At 41.4% G+C, this 24,278-nt stretch overlaps 1 protein-coding gene across 2 annotated transcripts in view; it reads left to right on the top strand.

Annotated features, from left to right (window-relative positions):
• Positions 1–24,278, top strand: part of LSAMP (limbic system associated membrane protein) — a 1,005,909-nt gene that overhangs the window by 404,927 nt on the left and 576,704 nt on the right. For both annotated transcript variants that reach the window (XM_069760567.1, XM_069760568.1), the window contains exon 2: positions 23,242–23,474. In XM_069760567.1, the coding sequence (XP_069616668.1) occupies positions 23,242–23,474 (233 nt within the window). The remainder of the gene's footprint in view (positions 1–23,241; positions 23,475–24,278) is intronic.

The raw sequence follows: 24,278 nt of genomic DNA, 5'->3' as shown, positions 1-24,278 counted from the left end.
AGGATAAACTATGAACAGAACACTGCACTACTATTTGTCCATTGGATTACAGTGGGTCAGAGATAGTTTGGCCTAGTGCGGCTTCTCTGATCCGAAGATGGGTTTTCCATTGGATTATCTCAGGAACTGACTTAATGTCTTGTTTAAAGTTATTATTGCATTACATGCATGTTTGGTTTCACTTTCTAGGTTGTTGGACTTTTTAAGGACATTGATATAGTGAAATCCCTTACGGAATTTCAGACGGGGAGTGTGCTGTTCCATGTATATTCCTCAGTTTCCATGTATGTTGTTATATTTTACTCTGCTGCCACCCAATGGCCTTTTTCTGTATGGCAGCTTGTTTTTCATGTATTTCTTGTGGGCATGTCTTACATCCGGTTCAGGGGTCAAATCTTCTCTTCCTCTGGCAGCCATTTCCAGTTTACTTTCTGTTGTGAGAGGACGTGCTTTTGAACTGGGCTTAGGAAGGCATCAGTCTTTCGACCACTCTCTCATGCTGCTCACACTTGCAGACACACTTGGTGCTACATCTTACTGTACCCTGTCTACCCTGCATTTTTGGAGAAGTTCTGTATTACCAGTTATACGCTGTATGTCCAGATCTACAAAATAAACAAGTCTGGATTACAAAATCCCTGGAGTGCATCATCTCTCTGGACGCTGAGCAGCATTGGTCCTGTCTGCCTCATATCGAGGAAATACGAAGGTACGATTATCTCTCTCACAACTCTTATTAGTCTGCGACACCTTCATTCGCCTCATGTGGGGACAGAACAGGGGGAGCTCCCTGTATACAGAGATACATGATAATATTGTGTCTGTAGTCACCACTAGGGGGAGCTCCCTGTATACAGAGATACATGATATGATTCTGTCTGCAGCCACCACTAGGGGGAGCTCCCTGTATACAGAGATACATGATAAGATCCTGTCTGCAGCCACCACTAGGGGGAGCTCCCTGTATACAGAGATACATGATAAGATCCTGTCTGCAGCCACCACTAGGGGGAGCTCCCTGTATACAGAGATACATGATAATATTCTGTCTGTAGTCACCACTAGGGGGAGCTCCCTGTATACAGAGATACATGATATGATTCTGTCTGCAGCCACCACTAGGGGGAGCTCCCTGTATACAGAGATACATGGTAATATCCTGTCTGCAGCCACCACTAGGGGGAGCTCCTTGTATACAGAGATACATGATAAGATCCTGTCTGCAGCCACCACTAGGGGGAGCTCCCTGTATACAGATATACATGATAAGATCTTGTCTGCAGTCACCACTAGGGGGAGCTCCCTGTATACAGAGATACATGATAAGATCCTGTCTGCAGCCACCACTAGGGGGAGCTCCCTGTATACAGAGATACATGATAAGATCCTGTCTGCAGCCACCACTAGAGGAAGCTCCCTGTATACAGAGATACATGATAAGATCCTGTCTGCAGTCACCACTAGGGGGAGCTCCCTGTATACAGAGATACATGATAAGATCTTGTCTGCAGTCACCACTAGGGGGAGCTCCCTGTATACAGAGATACATGATAAGATTCTGTCTGCAGTCACCACTAGGGGGAGCTCACTGTATACAGAGATACATGATAAGATCCTGTCTGCAGCCACCACTAGGGGGAGCTCCCTGTATACAGAGATACATGATAAGATCCTGTCTGCAGTCACCACTAGGGGGAGCTCCCCGTATACAGAATATATACTTTAGTCAATGATGAAATAATATGTACTCATTTTCTTCGTGATTGACTACCAATAAATTTTCATATCACAGTGTATCTCAATGCAGGAAATGTGTAGCTTTGTTTGAGAATAACTGATCTCTAAATGTAATATTAATATAGAGATTTGTCAATGTTTTATCTGCAGATTACATGGCGAGTATTCATTAGGGGGATAATTACTCTGCAGCAGAATTTTTCTCCTTTTTGCCCTTTTTATTTGTTCTTTTTCCTTTCTTTTGTGCATTTGGTGAGTTTTAATCTATTATATGAGACCAAAAGACTGAATTAATAAATTCTAATGATGGCGATTAATATAAATCCGGGGTCAGTACCGTCCATCCCCCGCTGTGAGTGCCCCCTTAGTCTTTCTGCAGTAAACAGTCTGGGGTCCAGGCCGCCTCCTCTCGCCTGTGATCTCCTTCCGTTCTTCCGGCGGCCTGCGCACGTCTCGCCATCACTGATCTCCTGTGTTTCTAGCATCAAGAAGGACATCTTTGAAGTTCCCTTTAGCATGTGTGTGTGTCACTCTCGCTGTTTCTTTTATACCTTCTCTTTGCATTTCTAATCTGTCTCTTTATGTTTGGGGCATTTGATGTGCGCTGCGTCTCGTCACTGATCTTGCTCTCGTGTCTTGTTCCTGCCTTTAACCATCTGTCTGTGTTACATTTCATGTGCCGCTCATTGGGGAAGCAGAGGTAGCGCTGATTGCTAATGGTAGAAATGACCGTATCCAGAGAGGTGCTCACCCAGCTTTCCCTGACTCTGAATGGCTAGAGTCAGGCTGAAATCTTGGCTTTATATTGATGAAACTTGATGGAAATCTGAATACAGCATCTATTCTGGATGGTAAATCCTAATAAGAGCTGTATACAGATCGCCCACTAGTGGTCAGCACAAGTAAAAGGAAGAAGAGACAGATTATTTTAGGTTGTAATGCTCCATAAGTAAGAATGTGAGAAATCATGTTTTCATTAATGACATTATTTAATGTAACATGCATACATCCATGTTCATACTGTGCTCCCCCTAGTGGTGACTGCATACAGGATCTTATCATGTATCTCTGTATACAGGGAGCTCCACCTAGTGGTGGCTGCAGACAGAATATTATCATGTATCTCTGTATACAGGGAGCTCCCCCTAGTGGTGGCTGCAGACAGATTCATATCATGTATCTCTGTATACAGGGAGCTCCCCCTAGTGGTGACTGCAGACAGGATCTTATCATGTATCTCTGTATACAGGGAGCTGCCCCTAGTGGTGGTTGCAGACAGGATCTTATCATGTATCTCTGTATACAGGGAGCTCCCCCTAGTGGTGACTGCAGACAGGATGTTATCATGTATCTCTGTATACAGGAAGCTCCCCCTAGTGGTGACTGCAGACAGGATCTTATCATGTATCTCTGTATACAGGGAGCTGCCCCTAGTGGTGACTGCAGACAGAATCTTATCATGTATCTCTGTATACAGGGAGCTCCCCCTAGTGGTGGCTGCAGACAGGATCTTATCATGTATCTCTGTATACAGGGAGCTCCCCCTAGTGGTGGCTGCAGACAGGATCTTATCATGTATCTGTATACAGGGAGCTCCCCCTAGTGGTGGCTGCAGACAGGATCTTATCATGTGTCTCTGTATACTGGGAGCTGCCCCTAGTGGTGGCTGCAGACAGGATCTTATCATGTGTCTCTGTATACTGGGAGCTCCTCCTAGTGGTGACTGCAGACAGGATCTTATCATGTACCTCTGTATACAGGGAGCTCCCCCTAGTGGTGACTGCAGACAGGATCTTATCATGTATCTCTGTATACAGGGAGCTCCCCCTAGTGGTGACTGCAGACAGGATCTTATCATGTATCTCTGTATACAGGGAGCTCCCCCTAGTGGTGGCTGCAGACAGGATCTTATCATGTATCTCTGTATACAGGGAGCTGCCCTTAGTGGTGGCTGCAGACAGGATCTTATCATGTATCTCTGTATACAGGGAGCTCCCCCTAGTGGTGACTGCATACAGGATCTTATCATGTATCTCTGTATACAGGGAGCTCCCCCTAATGGTGGCAGCAGACAGGATCTTATCATGTATCTCTGTATACAGGGAGCTCCCCCTAGTGGTGGCTGCAGACAGGATCTTATCATGTATCTCTGTATACAGGGAGCTCCCCCTAGTGGTGGCTGCAGACAGGATCTTATCATGTATCTGTATACAGGGAGCTCCCCCTAGTGGTGGCTGCAGACAGGATCTTATCATGTGTCTCTGTATACTGGGAGCTGCCCCTAGTGGTGGCTGCAGACAGGATCTTATCATGTGTCTCTGTATACAGGGAGCTCCCCCTAGTGGTGACTGCAGACAGGATCTTATCATGTATCTGTATACAGGGAGCTCCCCCTAGTGGTGGCTGCAGACAGGATCTTATCATGTGTCTCTGTATACTGGGAGCTGCCCCTAGTGGTGGCTGCAGACAGGATCTTATCATGTGTCTCTGTATACAGGGAGCTCCCCCTAGTGGTGGCTGCAGACAGGATCTTATCATGTGTCTCTGTATACTGGGAGCTGCCCCTAGTGGTGGCTGCAGACAGGATCTTATCATGTGTCTCTGTATACTGGGAGCTCCTCCTAGTGGTGACTGCAGACAGGATCTTATCATGTACCTCTGTATACAGGGAGCTCCCCCTAGTGGTGACTGCAGACAGGATCTTATCATGTATCTATGTATACAGGGAGCTCCCTCTAGTGGTGGCTGCAGACAGGATCTTATCATGTGTCTCTGTATACTGGGAGCTCCTCCTAGTGGTGACTGCAGACCGGATCTTATCATGTATCTCTGTATACAGGGAGCTCCCCCTAGTGGTGACTGCAGACAGGATCTTATCATGTATCTATGTATACAGGGAGCTCCCCCTAGTGATGGCTGCAGACAGGATCTTATCATGTATCTCTGTATACAGGGAGCTCCCCCTAGTGGTGACTGCAGACAGGATCTTATCATGTATCTCTGTATACAGGGAGCTCCCACTAGTGGTGACTGCAGACAGGATCTTATCATGTATCTCTGTATACAGGGAGCTCCCCCTAGTGGTGACTGCAGACAGGATCTTATCATGTATCTCTGTATACAGGGAGCTCCCACTAGTGGTGGCTGCAGACAGGATCTTATCATGTATCTCTGTATACAGGGAGCTCCCCCTAGTGGTGGCTGCAGACAGGATCTTATCATGTATTTCTGTATACAGGGAGCTCCCACTAGTGGTGGCTGCAGACAGGATCTTATCATGTATCTCTGTATACAGGGAGCTCCCCCTAGTGGTGGCTGCAGACAGGATCTTATCATGTATCTCTGTATACAGGGAGCTCCCCCTAGTGGTGACTGCAGACAGGATCTTATCATGTATCTCTGTACACAGGGAGCTCCCCCTAGTGGTGGCTGCAGACAGGATCTTATCATGTATCTCTGTACACAGGGAGCTCCCCATAGTGGTGGCTGCAGACAGGATCTTATCATGTATCTCTGTACACAGGGAGCTCCCCCTAGTGGTGGCTGCAGACAGGATCTTATCATGTATCTCTGTATACAGGGAGCTCCCCCTAGTGGTGGCTGCAGACAGGATCTTATCATGTATCTCTGTATACAGGGAGCTCCCACTAGTGGTGGCTGCAGACAGGATCTTATCATGTATCTCTGTATACAGGGAGCTCCCCCTAGTGGTGGCTGCAGACAGGATCTTATCATGTATCTCTGTATACAGGGAGCTCCCCCTAGTGGTGACTGCAGACAGGATCTTATCATGTATCTCTGTACACAGGGAGCTCCCCCTAGTGGTGGCTGCAGACAGGATCTTATCATGTATCTCTGTACACAGGGAGCTCCCCATAGTGGTGGCTGCAGACAGGATCTTATCATGTATCTCTGTATACAGGGAGCTCCCCCTAGTGGTGACTGCAGACAGGATCTTATCATGTATCTCTATATACAGGGAGCTCCCCCTAGTGGTGGCTGCAGACAGGATCTTATCATGTATCTCTGTATACAGGGAGCTCCCCCTAGTGGTGGCTGCAGACAGGATCTTATCATGTATCTCTGTATACAGGGAGCTCCCCCTAGTGGTGACTGCAGACAGGATCTTATCATGTATCTCTGTATACAGGGAGCTCCCCCTAGTGGTGACTGCAGACAGGATCTTATCATGTATCTCTGTATACAGGGAGCTCCCCCTAGTGGTGGCTGCAAACAGGATCTTATCATGTATCTCTGTATACAGGGAGCTCCCCCTAGTGGTGGCTGCAGACAGGATCTTATCATGTACCTCTGTATACAGGGAGCTCCCCCTAGTGGTGACTGCAGACAGAATCTTATCATGTATCTCTGTATACAGGGAGCTCCCCCTAGTGGTGGCTGCAGACAGGATCTTATCATGTTTCTCTGTATACAGGGAGCTCCCCCTACTGGTGGCTGCAGACAGGATCTTATCATGTATCTCTGTATACAGGGAGCTCCCCCTAGCGGTGGCTGCAGACAGGATATTATCATGTATCTCTGTATACAGGGAGCTCCCCCTACTGGTGACTGCAGACAGGATCTTATCATGTATCTCTGTATACAGGGAGCTCCCCCTAGCGGTGGCTGCAGACAGGATCTTATCATGTACCTCTGTATACAGGGAGCTCCCCCTAGTGGTGACTGTAGACAGGATCTTATCATGTATCTCTGTATACAGGGAACTCCCCCTAGTGGTGGCTGCAGACAGGATCTTATCATGTATCTCTGTATACAGGGAGCTCCCCCTAGTGGTAGATGCAGACAGAATCTTATCATGTGTCTCTGTATACAGGGAGCTCCCCCTAGTGGTGGCTGCAGACAGGATCTTATCATGTATCTCTGTATACAGGGAGCTCCCCCTAGTGGTGGCTGCAGACAGGATCTTATCATGTATCTCTGTATACATGGAGCTCCCCCTAGTGGTGGCTGCAGACAGATTCTTATAATATAGCACTATGTCAATGTTTTTATTATTTTTCTATATCAGAAAAGTGAAATTTTATGTTTTGTGAGTGATGGGCATAGACTTGAATCCATTTTTGCTTATAACGTATATTCTTCTTTTCTTGACCAGCCTCCTGTCTGATAGTAATGTCATCCCAGCAGGAACCAGATTAAAAATCCGTTTCAGGCGTCTGGGGGTTGAAACCACCTGCTGTAGCTACAAGGTTGTCCTATATACAGAATAGGGTCAGGTAGGAGACAAGTGTAATGATAGAGCAGCGCTGTCAGCCCTTATACCTCACATCATCGCTTCTTATATTATCTTCTCAGCAGTGCCGTCATCTTATGACCTTCTTCTGAGGATGTTGTCAGCAGCGGGATAATGATCCCATTCCCCTCTATATCGTGAGATGTCCATTGTACTGCCATTTATACTTTTATAACGTCTACAGTCTACTGGGAATTACTGGTTTGGCAACAATGTATCAACATTGAAAAGATATGCTAAGGGGAAAATTGCTTTGTTTTACTTTACCATAAAGGAATCAAAGTTTCCATTGAGGTCCACAAATTGTGTGTGTATGCCTTTAAAAAGGAAATCTGCATCTAAGGCTGTTTAGGGAGGTTAATTAATGAAATTGGGTTTTCTCCATGGCTCCTGTCCTCATATGTTATGGATCAGTTTGTAGCCACTCATTGATCCGAATCTTCTCTATACAATTCATCCTCTGCAATTTCAGTGACTTCTCATATAAAATCCTCAAACCTATTGGTGGGCTACGTACATGAGGACAGAGCAATTTGTCTGGGTTCTCCTTTATATAAAAAGTAACTACTGAATTCCGTGGTCTTTTCTTTTCTCCACTTATGAGCCACTTCCATCAATTTGGTCAGGAAGTGGTTGTCGGATGACAACTCTTCCATCCGTTCCGATAAGGAGATGGAAGTGGGAGAGTCAGAAAATTGGCTTCCTGGGATAGAAGACTTGAAGTGCCAATGGATTGTTATGGCAGCCAAAACCTGCTGAAGACCCCGTATCTGCCAATACGAAACCCATCTAAAGTCCAGGCAGTGGCGGCATTCATGGGAGAATGGCAATTTTGCATACAAGTGATTGAAGTCCCCTAAAACTAAAAAAAATAAAGTACCGTAAATGTATATTTGTTTTAAAAATATTGAAAATAAAAGATTAAAATAATCTAAATTACCCTATTAAAAATACAGCACTAATAACACTTAATATACACATTTATGGTATCTCAGCGTCTGTTAAAGTCCATTCTATCAAAATATAAAATGAATGAATATGATCCATATTCGCCTTTGAGAGATAAATGGTCAAAATGTCAAATTTACGTTATTTTGGTGACTGCAGCAGCGCAAAAAACGTAACAAGAAATGATTAAAATGCTCCAAAATATTATCAATAAAAAAATCACAGGTCAGTACACAGAAGTAAGCTTTCACGTCGCTGCAAAGGATCATCAAAATGTTACGAGTCTTGGAAAATGGCGACACAAGCAAAGGAGCTTTATTGCAATTTCCAGATTTTTTTTTATCACTTACAAAAAAAAAAAAACCTGCATGTGTTTGATATTTCGGTAAATGTAGAATTCTATGGTCAGGTCATTTTAATGAATTTTTTTTTTGTTTTTTTTTGCACATTGTCACCCAACCTGGGTCCAACATTGAATGGTAAAATAAATGGTTCAAACTGCAAAAAAAAACAATCTCCCACTTGTCTGTGATAATGGACAAATTATAAAAAAAAAGTTGCAGCTTTCGCAAGGAGGTGGAGAAACAATAACGGAAATCATGTAGGGAAGGGGTTAAAGGAACTAACTACAACCCCATTGGACGGCGATGAGACTCGGTCCCGCACATCTCAGGTCCGGTGATCCGGCCACACAAGTGCCATTATGTATCACCACACCGCTCTGCTGCTGCACATGTACACAGGCCCCTAACGAGCTCAGGAATATGCAAATGTGCTACATTCAGCTGTCTCAGTCTAGTGAATCAGTGCCACATAGTGTTTAGTTTTCTGGACAAAAGGAAAAAATCTGCTGTCTGCTATATAGAACAAGAAAACGGGGAAAAAAATATATTGTGCACTAAATTCTAGAGATTTGGATAAAGTCACGGACTACAAACTGCACATAGTCATATAGAAAGATAAGGCGAGAAATAAAACTCAATCAATGGCACAATGTTACTCCTCTATCACCATAAGATCAAATATTCATACACCAAGAGGAATGGAAAGAAAGTCTATGTCCACAGATGTACTGGAGTCTGAACAACAGCAACATAACTGACCAAATACTGCCAACTATATGCAAAAGAATAACTACTATAATACTGCCCCTATGTACAAGAATATAACTACTATAATACTGCTCCTATGTACAAGAATATAACTACTATAATACTGCCCCTATGTACAAGAATATAACTACTATAATACTGCCCCTATGTACAAGAATATAACTACTATAATACTGCTCCTATGTACAAGAATATAACTACTATAATACTGCCCCTTATATACAAGAATATAACTACTATAATACTGCTCCTATGTACAAGAATATAACGACTATAATACTGCCCCTATGTACAAGAATATAACTACTATAATACTGCCCCTATGTACAAGAATATAACGACTATAATACTGCCCCTATGTACAAGAATATAACTACTATAATACTGCCCCTATGTACAAGAATATAACTACTATAATACTGCCCTATGTACAAGAATATAACTACTATAATACTGCCCTATGTACAAGAATATAACTACTATAATACTGCTCCTATGTACAAGAATATAACTACTATAATACTGCTCCTATGTACAAGAATATAACGACTATAATACTGCTCCTATGTACAAGAATATAACTACTATAATACTGCTCCTATGTACAAGAATATAACTACTATAATACTGCTCCTATGTACAAGAATATAACTACTATAATACTGCTCCTATGTACAAGAATATAACTACTATAATACTGCCCCTATGTACAAGAATATAACTACTATAATACTGCTCCTATGTACAAGAATATAACTACTATAATACTGCCCCTATGTACAAGACTATAACTACTATAATACTGCCCCTATGTACAAGAATATAACTACTATAATACTGCTCCTATGTATAAGAATATAACTACTATAATACTGCCCCTATGTACGAGAATATAACTACTATAATAATGCCCCTATGCACAAGAATATAACTACTATAATACTGCTCCTATGTACAAGAATATAACTACTATAATACTGCTCCTATGTACAAGAATATAACTACTATAATACTGCCCCTATGTACGAGAATATAACTACTATAATACTGCTCCTATGTACAAGAATATAACTACTATAATACTGCCCCTATGTACAAGACTATAACTACTATAATACTGCTCCTATACACAAGAATATAACTACTATAATACTGCTCATATGTACAAGAATATAACTACTATAATACTGCCCCTATGTACAAGAATATAACTACTATAATACTGCCCCTATGTGCAAGACTATAACTACTATAATACTGCTCCTATACACAAGAATATAACTACTATAATACTGCTCCTATGTACAAGAATATAACTACTATAATACTGCCCCTATGTACAAGAATATAACTACTATAATACTGCCCCTATGTACAAGACTATAACTACTATAATACTGCTCCTATACACAAGAATATAACTACTATAATACTGCTCATATGTACAAGAATATAACTACTATAATACTGCCCCTATGTGCAAGACTATAACTACTATAATACTGCTCCTATACACAAGAATATAACTACTATAATACTGCTCCTATGTACAAGAATATAACTACTATAATACTGCCCCTATGTACAAGAATATAACTACTATAATACTACCCCTATGTACAAGAATATAACTACTATAATACTGCCCCTATGTACAAGAATATAACTACTATAATACTACCCCTATCTACAAGAATATAACTACTATAATACTGCCCCTATGTACAAGAATATAACTACTATAATACTGCCCCTATGTACAAGAATATAACTACTATAATACTGCCCCTATGTATAAGAATATAACTACTATAATACTGCTCCTATACACAAGAATATAACTACTATAATACTGCTCCTATGTACAAGAATATAACTACTATAATACTGCTCCTATGTACAAGAATATAACTACTATAATACTGCCCCTATGTACAAGAATATAACTACTATAATACTGCTCCTATGTACAAGAATATAACTACTATAATACTGCCCCTATGTACAAGACTATAACTACTATAATACTGCTCCTATACACAAGAATATAACTACTATAATACTGCTCATATGTACAAGAATATAACTACTATAATACTGCCCCTATGTACAAGAATATAACTACTAAAATACTGCCCCTATGTACAAGAATATAACTACTATAATACTGCCCCTATGTATAAGAATATAACTACTATAATACTGCTCCTATACACAAGAATATGACTACTATAATAGTGCCCCTATGTACAAGAATATGACTACTATAATACTGCTCCTATGTACAAGAATATAACTACTATAATACTGCCCCTATGTACAAGAATATAACTACTATAATACTACTCCTATGTACAAGAATATAACTACTATAATACTGCTCCTATGTACAAGAATATGACTACTATAATACTGCCCCTATGTACAAGAATATAACTACTATAATACTGCTCCTATGTACAAGAATATAACTACTATAATACTGCTCCTATGTACAATAATATAACTACTATAATACTGCTCCTATGTACAAGAATATCTATTTATATATATAATTGTCTAAGGGTTTTTCTGTCTGTCTGTCTGTCTGTCTGTCTGTCCTGGAAATCCCACGTCTCTGATTGGTCGAGGCCACCAGGCCTCGACCAATCAGCAACGGGCACAGCGACGATGATGTCATAAAGGACGTAGAAATCCCACGTTTCTGATTTAGCGACGGGCACAGTATCGACGTAGATGTCATAATGGTTGCCATGGCGATGATGATGTCATAAAGGTTGCCTCGACCAATTAGCGACGGGCACAGTCTGCCGCGAATTCTGGAATCATCATCATCCATTTACTACGGGGACATGCATATTCTAGAATACCTGATGCGTTAGAATCGGGCCACAATCTAGTAAATACTATAATACTGCCCCTATGTACAAGAATATAACTGCTATAATACTGCTCCTATATACAAGAATATAACTACTATAATACTGCCCCTATGTACAAGGATATAACTACTATAATACTGCCCCTATGTACAAGAATATAACTACTATAATACTGCCCCTATGTACAAGAATATAACTACTATAATACTGCTCCTATGTACAAGAATATAACTACTATAATACTGCTCCTATGTACAAGAATATAACTACTATAATACTGCTCCCTATATACAAGAATATAACTACTATAATACTGCTCCTATGTACAAGAATATGACTACTATAATACTGCCTCTATGTACTAGAATATAACTGCTATAATACTGCTCCTATATACAAGAATATAACTACTATAATACTGCCCCTATGTACAAGAATATAACTGCTATAATACTGCTCCTATATACAAGAATATAACTACTATAATACTGCTCCTATATACAAGAATATAACTGCTATAATACTGCCCCTATGTACAAGAATATAACTACTATAATACTGCTCCTATGTACTAGAATATAACTGCTATAATACTGCTCCTATATACAAGAATATAACTACTATAATACTGCCCCTATGTACAAGAATATAACTGCTATAATACTGCTCCTATATACAAGAATATAACTACTATAATACTGCTCCTATATACAATAATATAACTACTATAATACTGCCCCTATGTACAAGAATATAACTACAATAATACTGCCCCTATGTACAAGAATATAACTACTATAATACTGCTCCTATGTACAAGAATATAACTACTATAATACTGCCCCTATGTACAAGAATATAACTACTATAATACTGCCCCTATGTACAAGAATATAACTACTATAATACTGCCCCTATGTACAAGAATATAACTGCTATAATACTGCTCCTATATACAAGAATATAACTACTATAATACTGCTCCTATGAACAAGAATAAAACTACTATAATACTGCCCTTATGTACAAAAATATAACTACTAAAAAACTAATAATGCCATAATACTGCCCCTATTGTCATCGGTTTCACAGATTAGACTTGTCCAGTAAAGTCTATGGGGATCACTGGAAAAATAGTGAAATTGAGGAAATAAAAAGAAGCATGTTGGATGCCACTTTTGCAAACAATGTTTCCATTTCTCTGTGGTGGCCACACTTACACAGATGTGTCGCTCTTAGGCCGGCCTCACACTCAGCGTATAAAAATACGGTCCGTATTTTACGGCCGAAATAAGCCACAAAATTCAAAAAATGGTGATCCGTAGCTCCTCCGTAGGCAGGGTGTGTCAGCGTATTTTGCGCATGGCATCCTCCGTATGTAATCCGTATGGCATCCGTACTGCGAGATTTTCTCGCAGGCTTGCAAAACCGACATACGGACATACAATAGATCCATGTGCTCAAAAAATCGTAAAAACATATATACTGTCTATATATATATATGTCAGTGAGACACATATATATATATATATATATATATATATATATATATATCATACAGCGCTAGATAGCAGAAAGCCGGTAATTCAATTGCCGGCTTTTCATTTCTCCTTCCTAAACCCGACATGATATGAGACATGATTACATACAGTAAACCATCTCATATCCCCATTTTTTTTGCAGATTCCACACTACTAATGTCAGTAGTGTGAAACCAGAACACATGAGCTGCGCGCACAGTGAACAAGCCCGTAATGTCAGTAGTGTGTATGTGCAACATTTGGCCGCTCTAGCTATTAAATTAAATGGTTAAATGGCGGAAAAAATTGGCGTGGGCTCCCGCGCAATTTTCTCCGCCAGAATGGTAAAGCCAGTGACTGAGGGCAGATATTAATAGCCTGGAGAGGGTCCATGGTTATTGCCCCCCCTGGGCTAAAAACACCTGCCCCCAGCCACCCCAGAAAAGGTACATCTGGAAGATGCGCCTATTCTGGCACTTGGCCACTCTCTTCCCATTCCCATGTAGGATATGGGGTAATGAAGGGTTAATGCCACCTTGCTATTGTAAGGTGACATTAAGCCAGATTAATAATGGAAAGGCGTCAATTATGACACCTATCCATTATTAATCCAATAGTATGAAATGGTTAAAAAACCCACACACACATTATTACAAAGTATTTTAATGAAATAAATACACAGGTTGTTGGAATAGTTTATTATACTGGTAATCCACCTGAAGACCCTCGCTCTGTAAGAAAGGTAAAATAAAAAAACAACAGTGTAATTGTTCCTCTGCATGAATGCCTGAGTAGATTTGGAGCGGTGTTTTGGATCATTGTCTTGCTGAAAGATCCATCCCCTGCGTAACTTCAACTTTGTCAGTGATTCATGAACATTATTGTCAAGAATCTGCTGATACTGAGAGGAATCCATGCGTCCCTCAACTTTAACAAGATTCCTGGCGCCGGCATTGGCCACACAGCCCCAAAGCATGATGGAACCTGCACTAAATTTTACTGTGGGTAGCAAGTTTTTTTCTTGGAATGCTGTGTTTTTTGGCCGCCATGCATATCGCCTTTTTGTATGACCAAACAACTCAATCTTGGTTTCATCAGTCCACAGGACCTTCTTCCGAAAAGAAATTGGCTTCTCCAAATGTGCTTTTGCATACCTCAGCCAACTCTGTTTGTGGCGTGCTTGCAGAAACGGCTTCTTTCGCATCACTCTCCCATACAGCTTCTCCTTGTGCAAAGTGCGTTGTATAGTTGACCGATGCACAGTGACACCATCTGCAGCAAGATGATGCTGCAGCTCTCTAGAGGAGGTCTGAGTATTGTCCTTGACTGATCTCACCATTCTTCTTCTCTGCCTTTCTGATGTTTTTCTTGGCCTGCCACTTCTGGCCTTAACAAGAACTGTACCTGTGTTCTTCCATTTCCTTACTATGTTCCTCACAGTGAAAATTGACAGGTTAAATCTCTGAGACAGCTTTTTGTATCCTTCCCCTGAACAACTATGCTGAATAATCTTTGTTTTCAGATCATTAGACAGTTGTTTTGAGGAGCCCATGATGCCACTCTTCAGAGGAGATTCAAACAGGAGAACAACTTGCAAGTGGCCACTTTAAGTAGCTTTTCTCATGATTGCATACACCTGGCTATGAAGCTCAAAGCTCAATGAGGTTAGAAAACAAAAAAAAGTGCTTTAGTAAGTCAGTAAAAAGTAGGTAGGAGTATTTAAAACAAGAAAATGATAAGGGTGCCCATACTTATGCACCTGTCAAATTTTGTTTGAATGCAGATTGCACATTTTCTGTTAGTACAATAAACCTCATTTCAAGGCAGAAACATTACTGTGTCCAACAATTATTAGATATATGAAACTGAAAAGCTGTTGGAAAAAAAAAAACAATTTTTATGAACCACTAAGCTTAAGATTAATAGGGGTGCCCAAACTTTTTCATATAACTGAATATATGTGTCTCACTGACATATATATATATATATATATATATATATATATATATATGTATATATACCCCTATACTATGTGTAGACATTTATTATACCTATTCTATTCTGTCAGTGTGATTTTACTGTACACCGCACTGAATTGCCGGCTTTTCGCTAGAACACCGCTGCGTATTTTTCGCAAGTCACACTGCTGGTCGGTGTGTAATCCGTATTTTTCTGGTCCCCATAGACTTTCATTGGCGTATTTTTTGCGCAATACGGTGACAAACGCAGCATGCTGCGATTTTCTACGGCCGTAGAAAGCCGTATAATACTGATCATTAAAATACGGCAGATAGGAGCAGGGGCATAGAGAATAATTGTACCGTATGCAATCTGTATTTTCAGCACCCCTCTTACGTCCGTAAAACACGCTAGTGTGAGGCCGGCCTTACAGTGTTGCCTCCACATCGCAGTATCCCAGCCTGATATTCTCCTGTACGTCGGATGCCGCCGGCCGTCAGTCTCCGTTTCTGGAGATCTCGGCTTTCTGTACGGTGGTCGTGGTTGCGGTTTTTCTGCACTTACAGATTTTTTTCTTGCTCCACTTTCAGCTTCTGCCATTATTACACCATCCGGCCATTTTACCGCTGGGATGATTAGTGTAATTTTTCAGTATAAATATTTATTAGGTGACCCGGGTCGCCCCGCTAAAGAGCACACGCTGCCCTCATTTTTGTAGAGTGCACAGGGCGGATCTGCAGAAAACCTAAAATATTCCCTCAGCGACTTTGCTCCTCTTTGTGCTCAGCGGGTGGGACCTAAAATGCTAACGCTGCACAGTCATCAAGTAGAAGGGGCGCCTGGGATGGGGTAGGGGGCTTCTGCACCGACAATGTTGCCAAGTTAAAAAGGCTTTACGGTTCCATCTCCATGACAACCACGGGGAAACATATTCGGCTGGCGTGACCCCGCAGTTTGATAGTTTACTGCTAATGGCGGTCTCGGAGGATTTCACACTTCGCTGATTCCAAGTTTTCTTTTTTTTTGGTAACATTTTCCTACAGAAATCCGCTGCATAAATTCTTGAATTAAAAGGTACAATATGATACAATGAATCTAAAACATGTAAACGATCACTTAAAGGGGAAATGAACCGATTGCGGAACGGTGCAATCCAATAACTGAGCCCCGATCGTGCAGATGGAGGGTTACTCATTGCTTCATAAGTGTCCGGTCATAGACGTTGGGGTCAGACCTATTAAGCTAAATGCAACGCAAGACTTAGAACTGATGTCCAGACTTTGGGCTTCATTTATTTTACGTGTGGCTTAAAGAAAAGGGAATGGGCTTGTGGAACGGAGCGTGGCTTCAAGGGAATCTGTGCTGGTTTTACTGTGTAATCCGAGAGCAGCATAGTGTAGGAGCAGAAACCGTAAGTATCACCTACTGGGCTGTTTACCTAGAATCAGTGGTTTATCAGCAGGAGATTATCATTGTAGGACTAGGTGTCTCGTGCGTCCTAGTCCAACCACACCCCTACCACTGATTAGCAGCTTTGTCTCTTGTTACAATATACACAAAGTTGTGGTGATGGTGGGTTGCACAACATCATAGCCCTGCTATATCTGCAACAGTGAAAATTGTGATTCTGTCATAACTGCTTCACTCTGGAAACTAAGTGACACATCGCTGGAAGCAGGGTCTCTGCCCATAAGCAGGGTCTCTGCCCATACCTCATGCTGCTGTCAGATTACATAGCAACAAATATCCTGCTGATAGATTCTATTAAAATTATGCTACATTGAAGCAAAACTTTTTGATGCAAAATTGGTTGAAAGTAAAGAGCCAACCAAAAAGTGGGAAAAAGACCCTTAAAATGTATAATTTGGGTAACATTTGTAGCATCTAGTTCCGAGGCTATTTTTTTAATGTTTTTTTCATTCCATTGTTTTTTTGTTTTCCATTCGTAGCAGAAAAATTGACGGCAGTAACAATTTTGATACATCCCAGACATCAATGGCGCCCAATGAACGTCATTGACCATTATTGTGTCCTTTTGGTTTCCGTCATTGGGTCCAAAGGGGCAATCAACCGATCTCGGTGTGTCTCCATAGAAATCTTTACTTCTTCAGCTCAAAATGACTGCCCAGACTCATAACGGGGGGTCATCCTGAGGCAGAGACATTGAGCTGCAATGTTTGTTCACATGCAGATGTATCTTGATGAGAAAGACCCTTCAGTATTTTCTAGTTCCCTAGAAGGCATTATTGATATGGGTAGTGTATACACAGCTCAGTTTGGGGACCCTCATGACCTTCTCAGGTCATCTAGTGATGTTGCCATCGAGCTCTAAAAAGTCAGAGGATAGTGCCATGCGATTGGCGCCCAATGTGGCCACAAAAGCCTTCTAGAAAGGTCCTACAGGAACTGCGTGGTTGAGCACAAGTCTTTAGCTGTCTTTCAAGATATTGCTGGAGGGATTTGAGAATTCATTTGGGGCCTGAGAGTTCTTCCCTTTTTCTTGTATCTTCCTACACATTCTAGAACATTTCTGAATAGAGGGGTTGGTGCGGCACATAGCCTTCTTGAAAGGTCCTACAGGAACTACGTGGTTGACCTCAAGTCTTTAGCTGCCTTTCGAGATATTGCTGAAGGAATTTGAGAATTCGTCTGGGGTCTAAGAGTTCTTTGCTTTTTCTGGTATCTTCCTACACATTCTAGAACATTTCTGAATAGAGGGTTTGGTGCAGCATATAGCCTTCTAGAAAGGTCCTACAGGAACTACGTGGTTGACCTCAAGTCTTTAGCTGCCTTTTGAGATATTGCTGAAGGGATTTGAGAATTCGTCTGGGGTCTGAGAGTTCTTCCCCTTTTCTCGTATCTTCCTATACGTTCTGAAACATTTCTGAATAGAGGGTTTGGTTTGGCACATAGCCTTCTAGAAAGGTCCTACAGGAACTACGTGGTTGACCTCATATGTTTAGCTGCCTTTTGAGATATTGCTGGAGGGATTTGAAAATTCTTCTGGGGTCTGAGAGTTCTTCGCTTTTTCTGGTATCTTTCTACACATTCTAGAACATTTCTGAATAGAGGGTTTGGTGCGGCACATAGCCTTCTAGAAAGGTCCAACAGGAACTACGTGGTTGACCTCAAGTCTTTAGCTGCCTTTCGAGATATTGCTGAAGGGATTTGAGAATTCGTCTGGGGTCTGAGAGTTCTTCGCTTTTTCTGGTATCTTCCTACACAATCTGGAATATTTCTGAATAGAGGGTTTGATGTGGCACATAGCCTTCTAGAAAGGTCCTACAGGAACTACGTGGTTGACCTCAAGTCTTTAGCTGCTTTTCGAGATATTGCTGAAGGGATTTGAGAATTCGTCTGGGGTCTGAGAGTTCTTTGCTTTTTCTGGTATCTTCCTACACATTCTGGAACATTTCTGAATAGAGGGTTTGGTGCGGCACAGGTCCGAAAGGTGGCTTAAGCAGATTTCTTACCCGGTGCCCTCCTTTCCTTCACCTTCTATGCAGTTTATCTGAACCCCCTTTTTCTAATTCTCAGCATTTTCTGTTTTTTTCTTTTTCCGCACTTTTCCGCTGCTGAGTTTACCGAAAAGATAACAATTACGTTTCTGCCTGCGAGCCGCTCTGCTTGAGTAGCAGAAATATTGATGCGGATATTATCTATAGAAGGCGCTCGGCTCTGGCTTCACTTTCTTCAGAATTAACAAGACGAGTGCAAGTGATGGAAAGGCAGCGAGAACATCAGATAGACTCAACATAAAATATTACAAGCGCAAAACAGCCAGAAATTAATCCAGACAATGGCCCCATCCAACAAGAACAACACAAGAAAAAGCGAACGAGCCGAGCAGCGACGAAAAAAAAACCTCCCGCTCTTGTGATGTGGGGAGATGGTGATTTATGGTTTCCTCATGGGCGATCTGTCAGTGTCTTGTCTGTTCCGGGGCAGACGCTCCGAATCCACCATAGTAATTAAAGTAACAAGCTTCCTCGGATTGTTCTGTAGATGGAAGAACAAGTCACCATCAACTCATTTATTTATTATCGTGAGGTGCAAAGTGCAGCACTTGTGGGGGAAGGACGTCACCTTGTCTGTGTCCTTGAGATCCTAATGATGCCCAATTATCTTGTGAGATGGAAGGTGTTCTTGTTTTGTAGCCTTTCCATAATGTTTTTCATATCTTGTTATACATATAGATTATGCATAAAGTTGCTATGGAGACATATAAAATATAGAATCCATAGATAGGATACAACACCTGGCTCTAGGCAAGGTTGGAGATCCATTGTGACAGCCCAGGAGTTGGACGTGGGGTTCTTGGGGTTCCACTAAGGCTGTCTACATTCTTATTTCCATAGAGTTCCCACTTCTGTAAACACAGTAGAAACACTAGAAGCCTCAGAGCAACATTGTCATTCTCTACTGCACCCCGTCTGCTAGGTCCTACACCTCTTCTGCTAGGCCATCCACCTTTTCTGTTAGGTCCTACCCCAAATCTATTGTTTTCACATCCCTTTATAAAGTCTTACACTGCTTCTCTGAATTTATATACCCCCTCACATATGTTTTACACCCCTTCTGTTAGATCATACACTTCTGTTAAGTCATACATTGCCTCTGTTTGGTCCTACTCCTCCATCAGAGCCTACAGATTTTCTTCTAGGTTCTACATCTCTTATGTTAGGTCCAACACCTCTTCTGTTAAGTTCTACAACATCACTTCTGTTAAATCTTATACACCCTTTATTAGGTCCTACTCCACTTCTGTTAGGTCCTATACTCCCCTTGGTAGGTACTACATCTCTTATGTTGTGTTAAGTTGTAAATCCTTTTTATACCCGTTTGTCTTAGTTCTGACCTCACTTCTCTTAGCTCCTACACCATTTTCTTAGGTCTTACTCCTCTTTTGTTAGGTTCTATTCGCCCTCCGTTAGGTCCTACTCCTTTTCTGTTAGGCCCTACATCTCTTCTGTTAGGACCTACATCCCTTATGTTCAGTCTTACTCCTTTTCTGTTAGGTCCAACATCCCTTATGTTAGGTCCTACTCCTCTTCTGTTAGGTCCTACATCCCTTATGTTTGTTCCTACTTCTCTTTTATCATGTCCTATTTCTCTTCTGTTAGGTCCTACATCCCTTATATTAGGTCCTACTTCTCTTCTGTAAGGTCCTGCATATCTTCTGTTATGTCCTCCATCCCTTGTGTTAGGTCCTACTCCTCTACTGTTAGTTCTACATCTCTTATGTTAGGTTCTACACCCCTTATGTTAGGTCCTATGCCTCTTCTTTTAGGTCCTACTTCTCTTCTGTTAGGTCCTACATCCTTTGCATTAGGTTCTACACCTGTTATGTTAGGTTCTATACTCACCTTGTTAAGACCTACTCCTCTTGTATCAAGGTCTTCTATCTGTTTTTATAAGGTCTTCTATCTGTTTTTCTTAGTTGCGACGTCACTTTTCTTAGCTCCAATGCCCTTTCTATTACTTCCTCCAACCCATAGGTCTACCGCCCCTTCTACTGGGTTGTACTCCACTTTTGTAGGTCCTGCACCCCCTAGTTTAGATCCAACCATTTCAATTAGATCACACGCTTCCTCGAATAGGTCCAACTCCTTCTACTACATCCTACAAGCCTTCTCTTAGGACCAATAACCCTTTTGCAGGATTTTGATAAGGTTGAGGTGCTTGTTATACAACATTCTATCCATGACTTTCATGAAAACTCTTATTCCATGTATCAGTCCACCAGTAATTGTGAGATCTAGGCGGCAATGGCTGTAGCCTTTCACTAGCTGTGATGTCCCAACAGCTTACTTGAGAGTAACTAACTTATGACGTCACAAGATCTGACCAAACTCTTGGTTTATCACGATGATGTCACAGCCGCTTAGGTCATTAGTTCCCACTTGTGAAGTCACAGTAGATTACAGGACTGAATGGCGGTTTGTTTATTGTAGAAGCTCGGAAGACTGAATCTCAATTGTGATGTCACTGCAGCTGACCAGTGTGACGCCTCTTGTGATGTCATAGTTTACTTGTCTACCACCACTGATGATGTCACAGCAGCACACCTGTATATAAGCCCCCTGTGATGCTGCAGATCATTAGATGACAGTCACACAATGGAATATTACCTATGATTTGCACAAGGCAGGAGATGAGTTTTCATATACTAAACATTTTATCTCCATGTGACATGAATAGAAGCAACACGTGTCCATCAGGACAGGACCTCTGGTCTAGACGACTCCCTCCGTAATGGTTGCGGTGTCCTACATTGTCTAGTCACCGCGGCCAGGCCATATAATTATATGCTGTTCATCAATGGTGGGCACTGGGAGTGATGCGCTAAGTGCATCCTGTGGAGAACGTCCATGAGCTGCCGATGCTGGCGGGGGGCATTTACACTTTGTTATGCAGCTTTTTCGTCCTTTGTATGTCATTTTCCGAGCAATTATAGAAATGTTTTTCACAGCAGAGGCAACATTAATATAAAATGTCAGGCCTAATTATATGACATCATTAGGGATGAGGCGAATCGATTAGACGCCAATCAAATTAGTGTTGAATTTTATAAAAAAAAATAGCTGGACCCGATGAATCAAAACAATTTTCTGCATCTGCCACAACATCTCATGCATGACCGGGTGGGATTCGCTATAATGCCTTGCAGTTATCACAAGATATAGTACAGCCAATCTGGACTTTAATAGCCAGTATAAAAGCCGAGGCAGGGAACATATAAATGTATCAAAGTAGTTCTCTGGTTTTGACAAACAATCTGCAGTTTACTCCTTTCTCCCAGGTCCAGCGCCAATTCTCTGATCTCTGATATTGCCTGCAGTGCTGATGTCACGTTGACAGCACTGCAGGCTGTCAGTGAGCTCAGAAGCTCGTGCTGTCGACTGAGGCAGAGCCGTTGAGCTCAGTTATTGGCTGCAGCGCTATGAGGTTACAGAAAATACCATACACCAGAGGAAACAATGGTGGAGACTTTGTGCCGGACACTATGTTAATAAAAGACTAGTGTGTATGCTAAAAACAAAAAGTTTACTCACCCTATATGTCTCTTTGAATAGCCGACAACCTGATTTTTATAGTGCGCATGCGCCAACATAAGAATCCAGTGCCGATTGGTGGACATATATGGCTATAGGTAAATGGATGGTGACCATTCTTTATTCCTGTCATGTTACACAGAGACATCAGTTTATTAAACGATTTATGGCTTCTTTCCTATCTCTAATGCTGAGCAGTGATGTCCTCTTAGCCAGATTCACCCTAAAATGGAAGCTGCGTTTCCTGCCTAGACTTTTATACTGGCTATTGTTCCTTTTGATTGACCATGTGATGTAATAGCTGAAAGGCATAAGTGCTGTACTCGAGGTGTAAATGACAAGGATACCAAATATGTCCTCATTCTTTATTTGTGATATTTATTTTAAAAACTGTATTATACAAATGTCATTATAGAAATTGTTTTTGTGCCATTATTCTATAGCAGCCTTATGGTAAAAAACAAAATCTGACTTTTCAGCTTTTTTTTCCCATAGATAAATGTCTGTACATACCACTACATTATGCTCCCCATAAGATAGATTGAGGATTTTAGGTAGATAAAAGTCATTCAAATATAACAGTGAAGTCTATGGCTCACTGTTCGAGTTTCTGCCTTCCATACCGCAGGTCTTATGTTTGAATCATAGTATTGTCAAACTACAGGAAGATGATGAGAATGCCTTAAATATATGAATGATATAATCCTTAGTATACTTTTTATACGGCCTTTTGATGTCACTTTTCAATATATCTTGTTTCTATTTTTCCTCCAGATGCTTCATAGAAGACAAGAGCTCCAAAGTGGCATGGCTGAACCGCTCAGGCATTATATTTGCTGGACAGGACAAATGGTCTCTTGACCCCCGAGTTGAACTAGACAAGAGAAGCATTCTCGAATACAGTCTCCGCATCCAGAAAGTAGACGTCTACGACGAGGGACCTTATACCTGCTCGGTTCAGACGCTGCATCACACCAGGACAACCCAGGTGTATCTGATCGTCCAAGGTAAGGGCAGACTTCATCGTGGCTCTTTGTTCATATTTTTTTCCCACTTTGGCTGTAAACAGACTGGAAGTTGTTATTGCCCTTGATAGTTGAAGTATTACTTAGGCAAAAAGTGTCATTGCTTCAGGTCTTCTGCTGTTTATAGTCTTCCACCACCCAAGGTTTCCGAAGCTGCTTGACCCAAATGGCGCTGGCTGAGGACATTATTTTTCAGGGCAGTGTATGGTATTACGTTTTCAGAGGTATCATCACATTTGCCTCTTTCCGAAAAGAATAGGGTGGAAGCCCAAAGATATTTTGTCCAATAACTAGTATGGGCACCCTCATGGCCATGGACAATCATTAAACACAATTGTATAGTATAATAAATAGGGCACCCAACGATTTACCCAGACCTGGAGTTGGCCCATGAGCCTCCGGAGACTTTGATTTAGTATTTCTGGGTATTATTTCCTTTGATCCTCACATTAACATGCCTGTCAATTTGGCAGAAGAGATGCGGTATCATAAAGGGCACCAAGAGGTCCAGATACATCAAGAACTGGTCAATGTGATTAAGTCCATGTTGTTATTATTAATCTTAATCTCCATATTAAAACCCTGCTGTTGTCTTCGGTCTGGGGAGACCGATTTTGAACTTTGGTATTTTTGGGGTGTTCAAGATGCGGTTCTGAAACTTGTGGTTGATTGACTTAAATGAGGATGGGTCGGTCGGCCACGGGTTTCAGAGCCGCATCTTGAATATTTTAAAGAATATTGAAGTTCAAGGTCGGTCGTTTTTGACCGAAGACAACAGCAGGGTTA

The sequence above is a fragment of the Ranitomeya imitator genome, chromosome 3, assembly GCF_032444005.1.
Source record: "Ranitomeya imitator isolate aRanImi1 chromosome 3, aRanImi1.pri, whole genome shotgun sequence".
Classification (NCBI taxonomy): domain Eukaryota; kingdom Metazoa; phylum Chordata; class Amphibia; order Anura; family Dendrobatidae; genus Ranitomeya; species Ranitomeya imitator.
The sequence above is the reverse complement of the archived record's forward strand: the minus strand, read 5'-3'. Positions and strand labels throughout refer to the sequence as shown.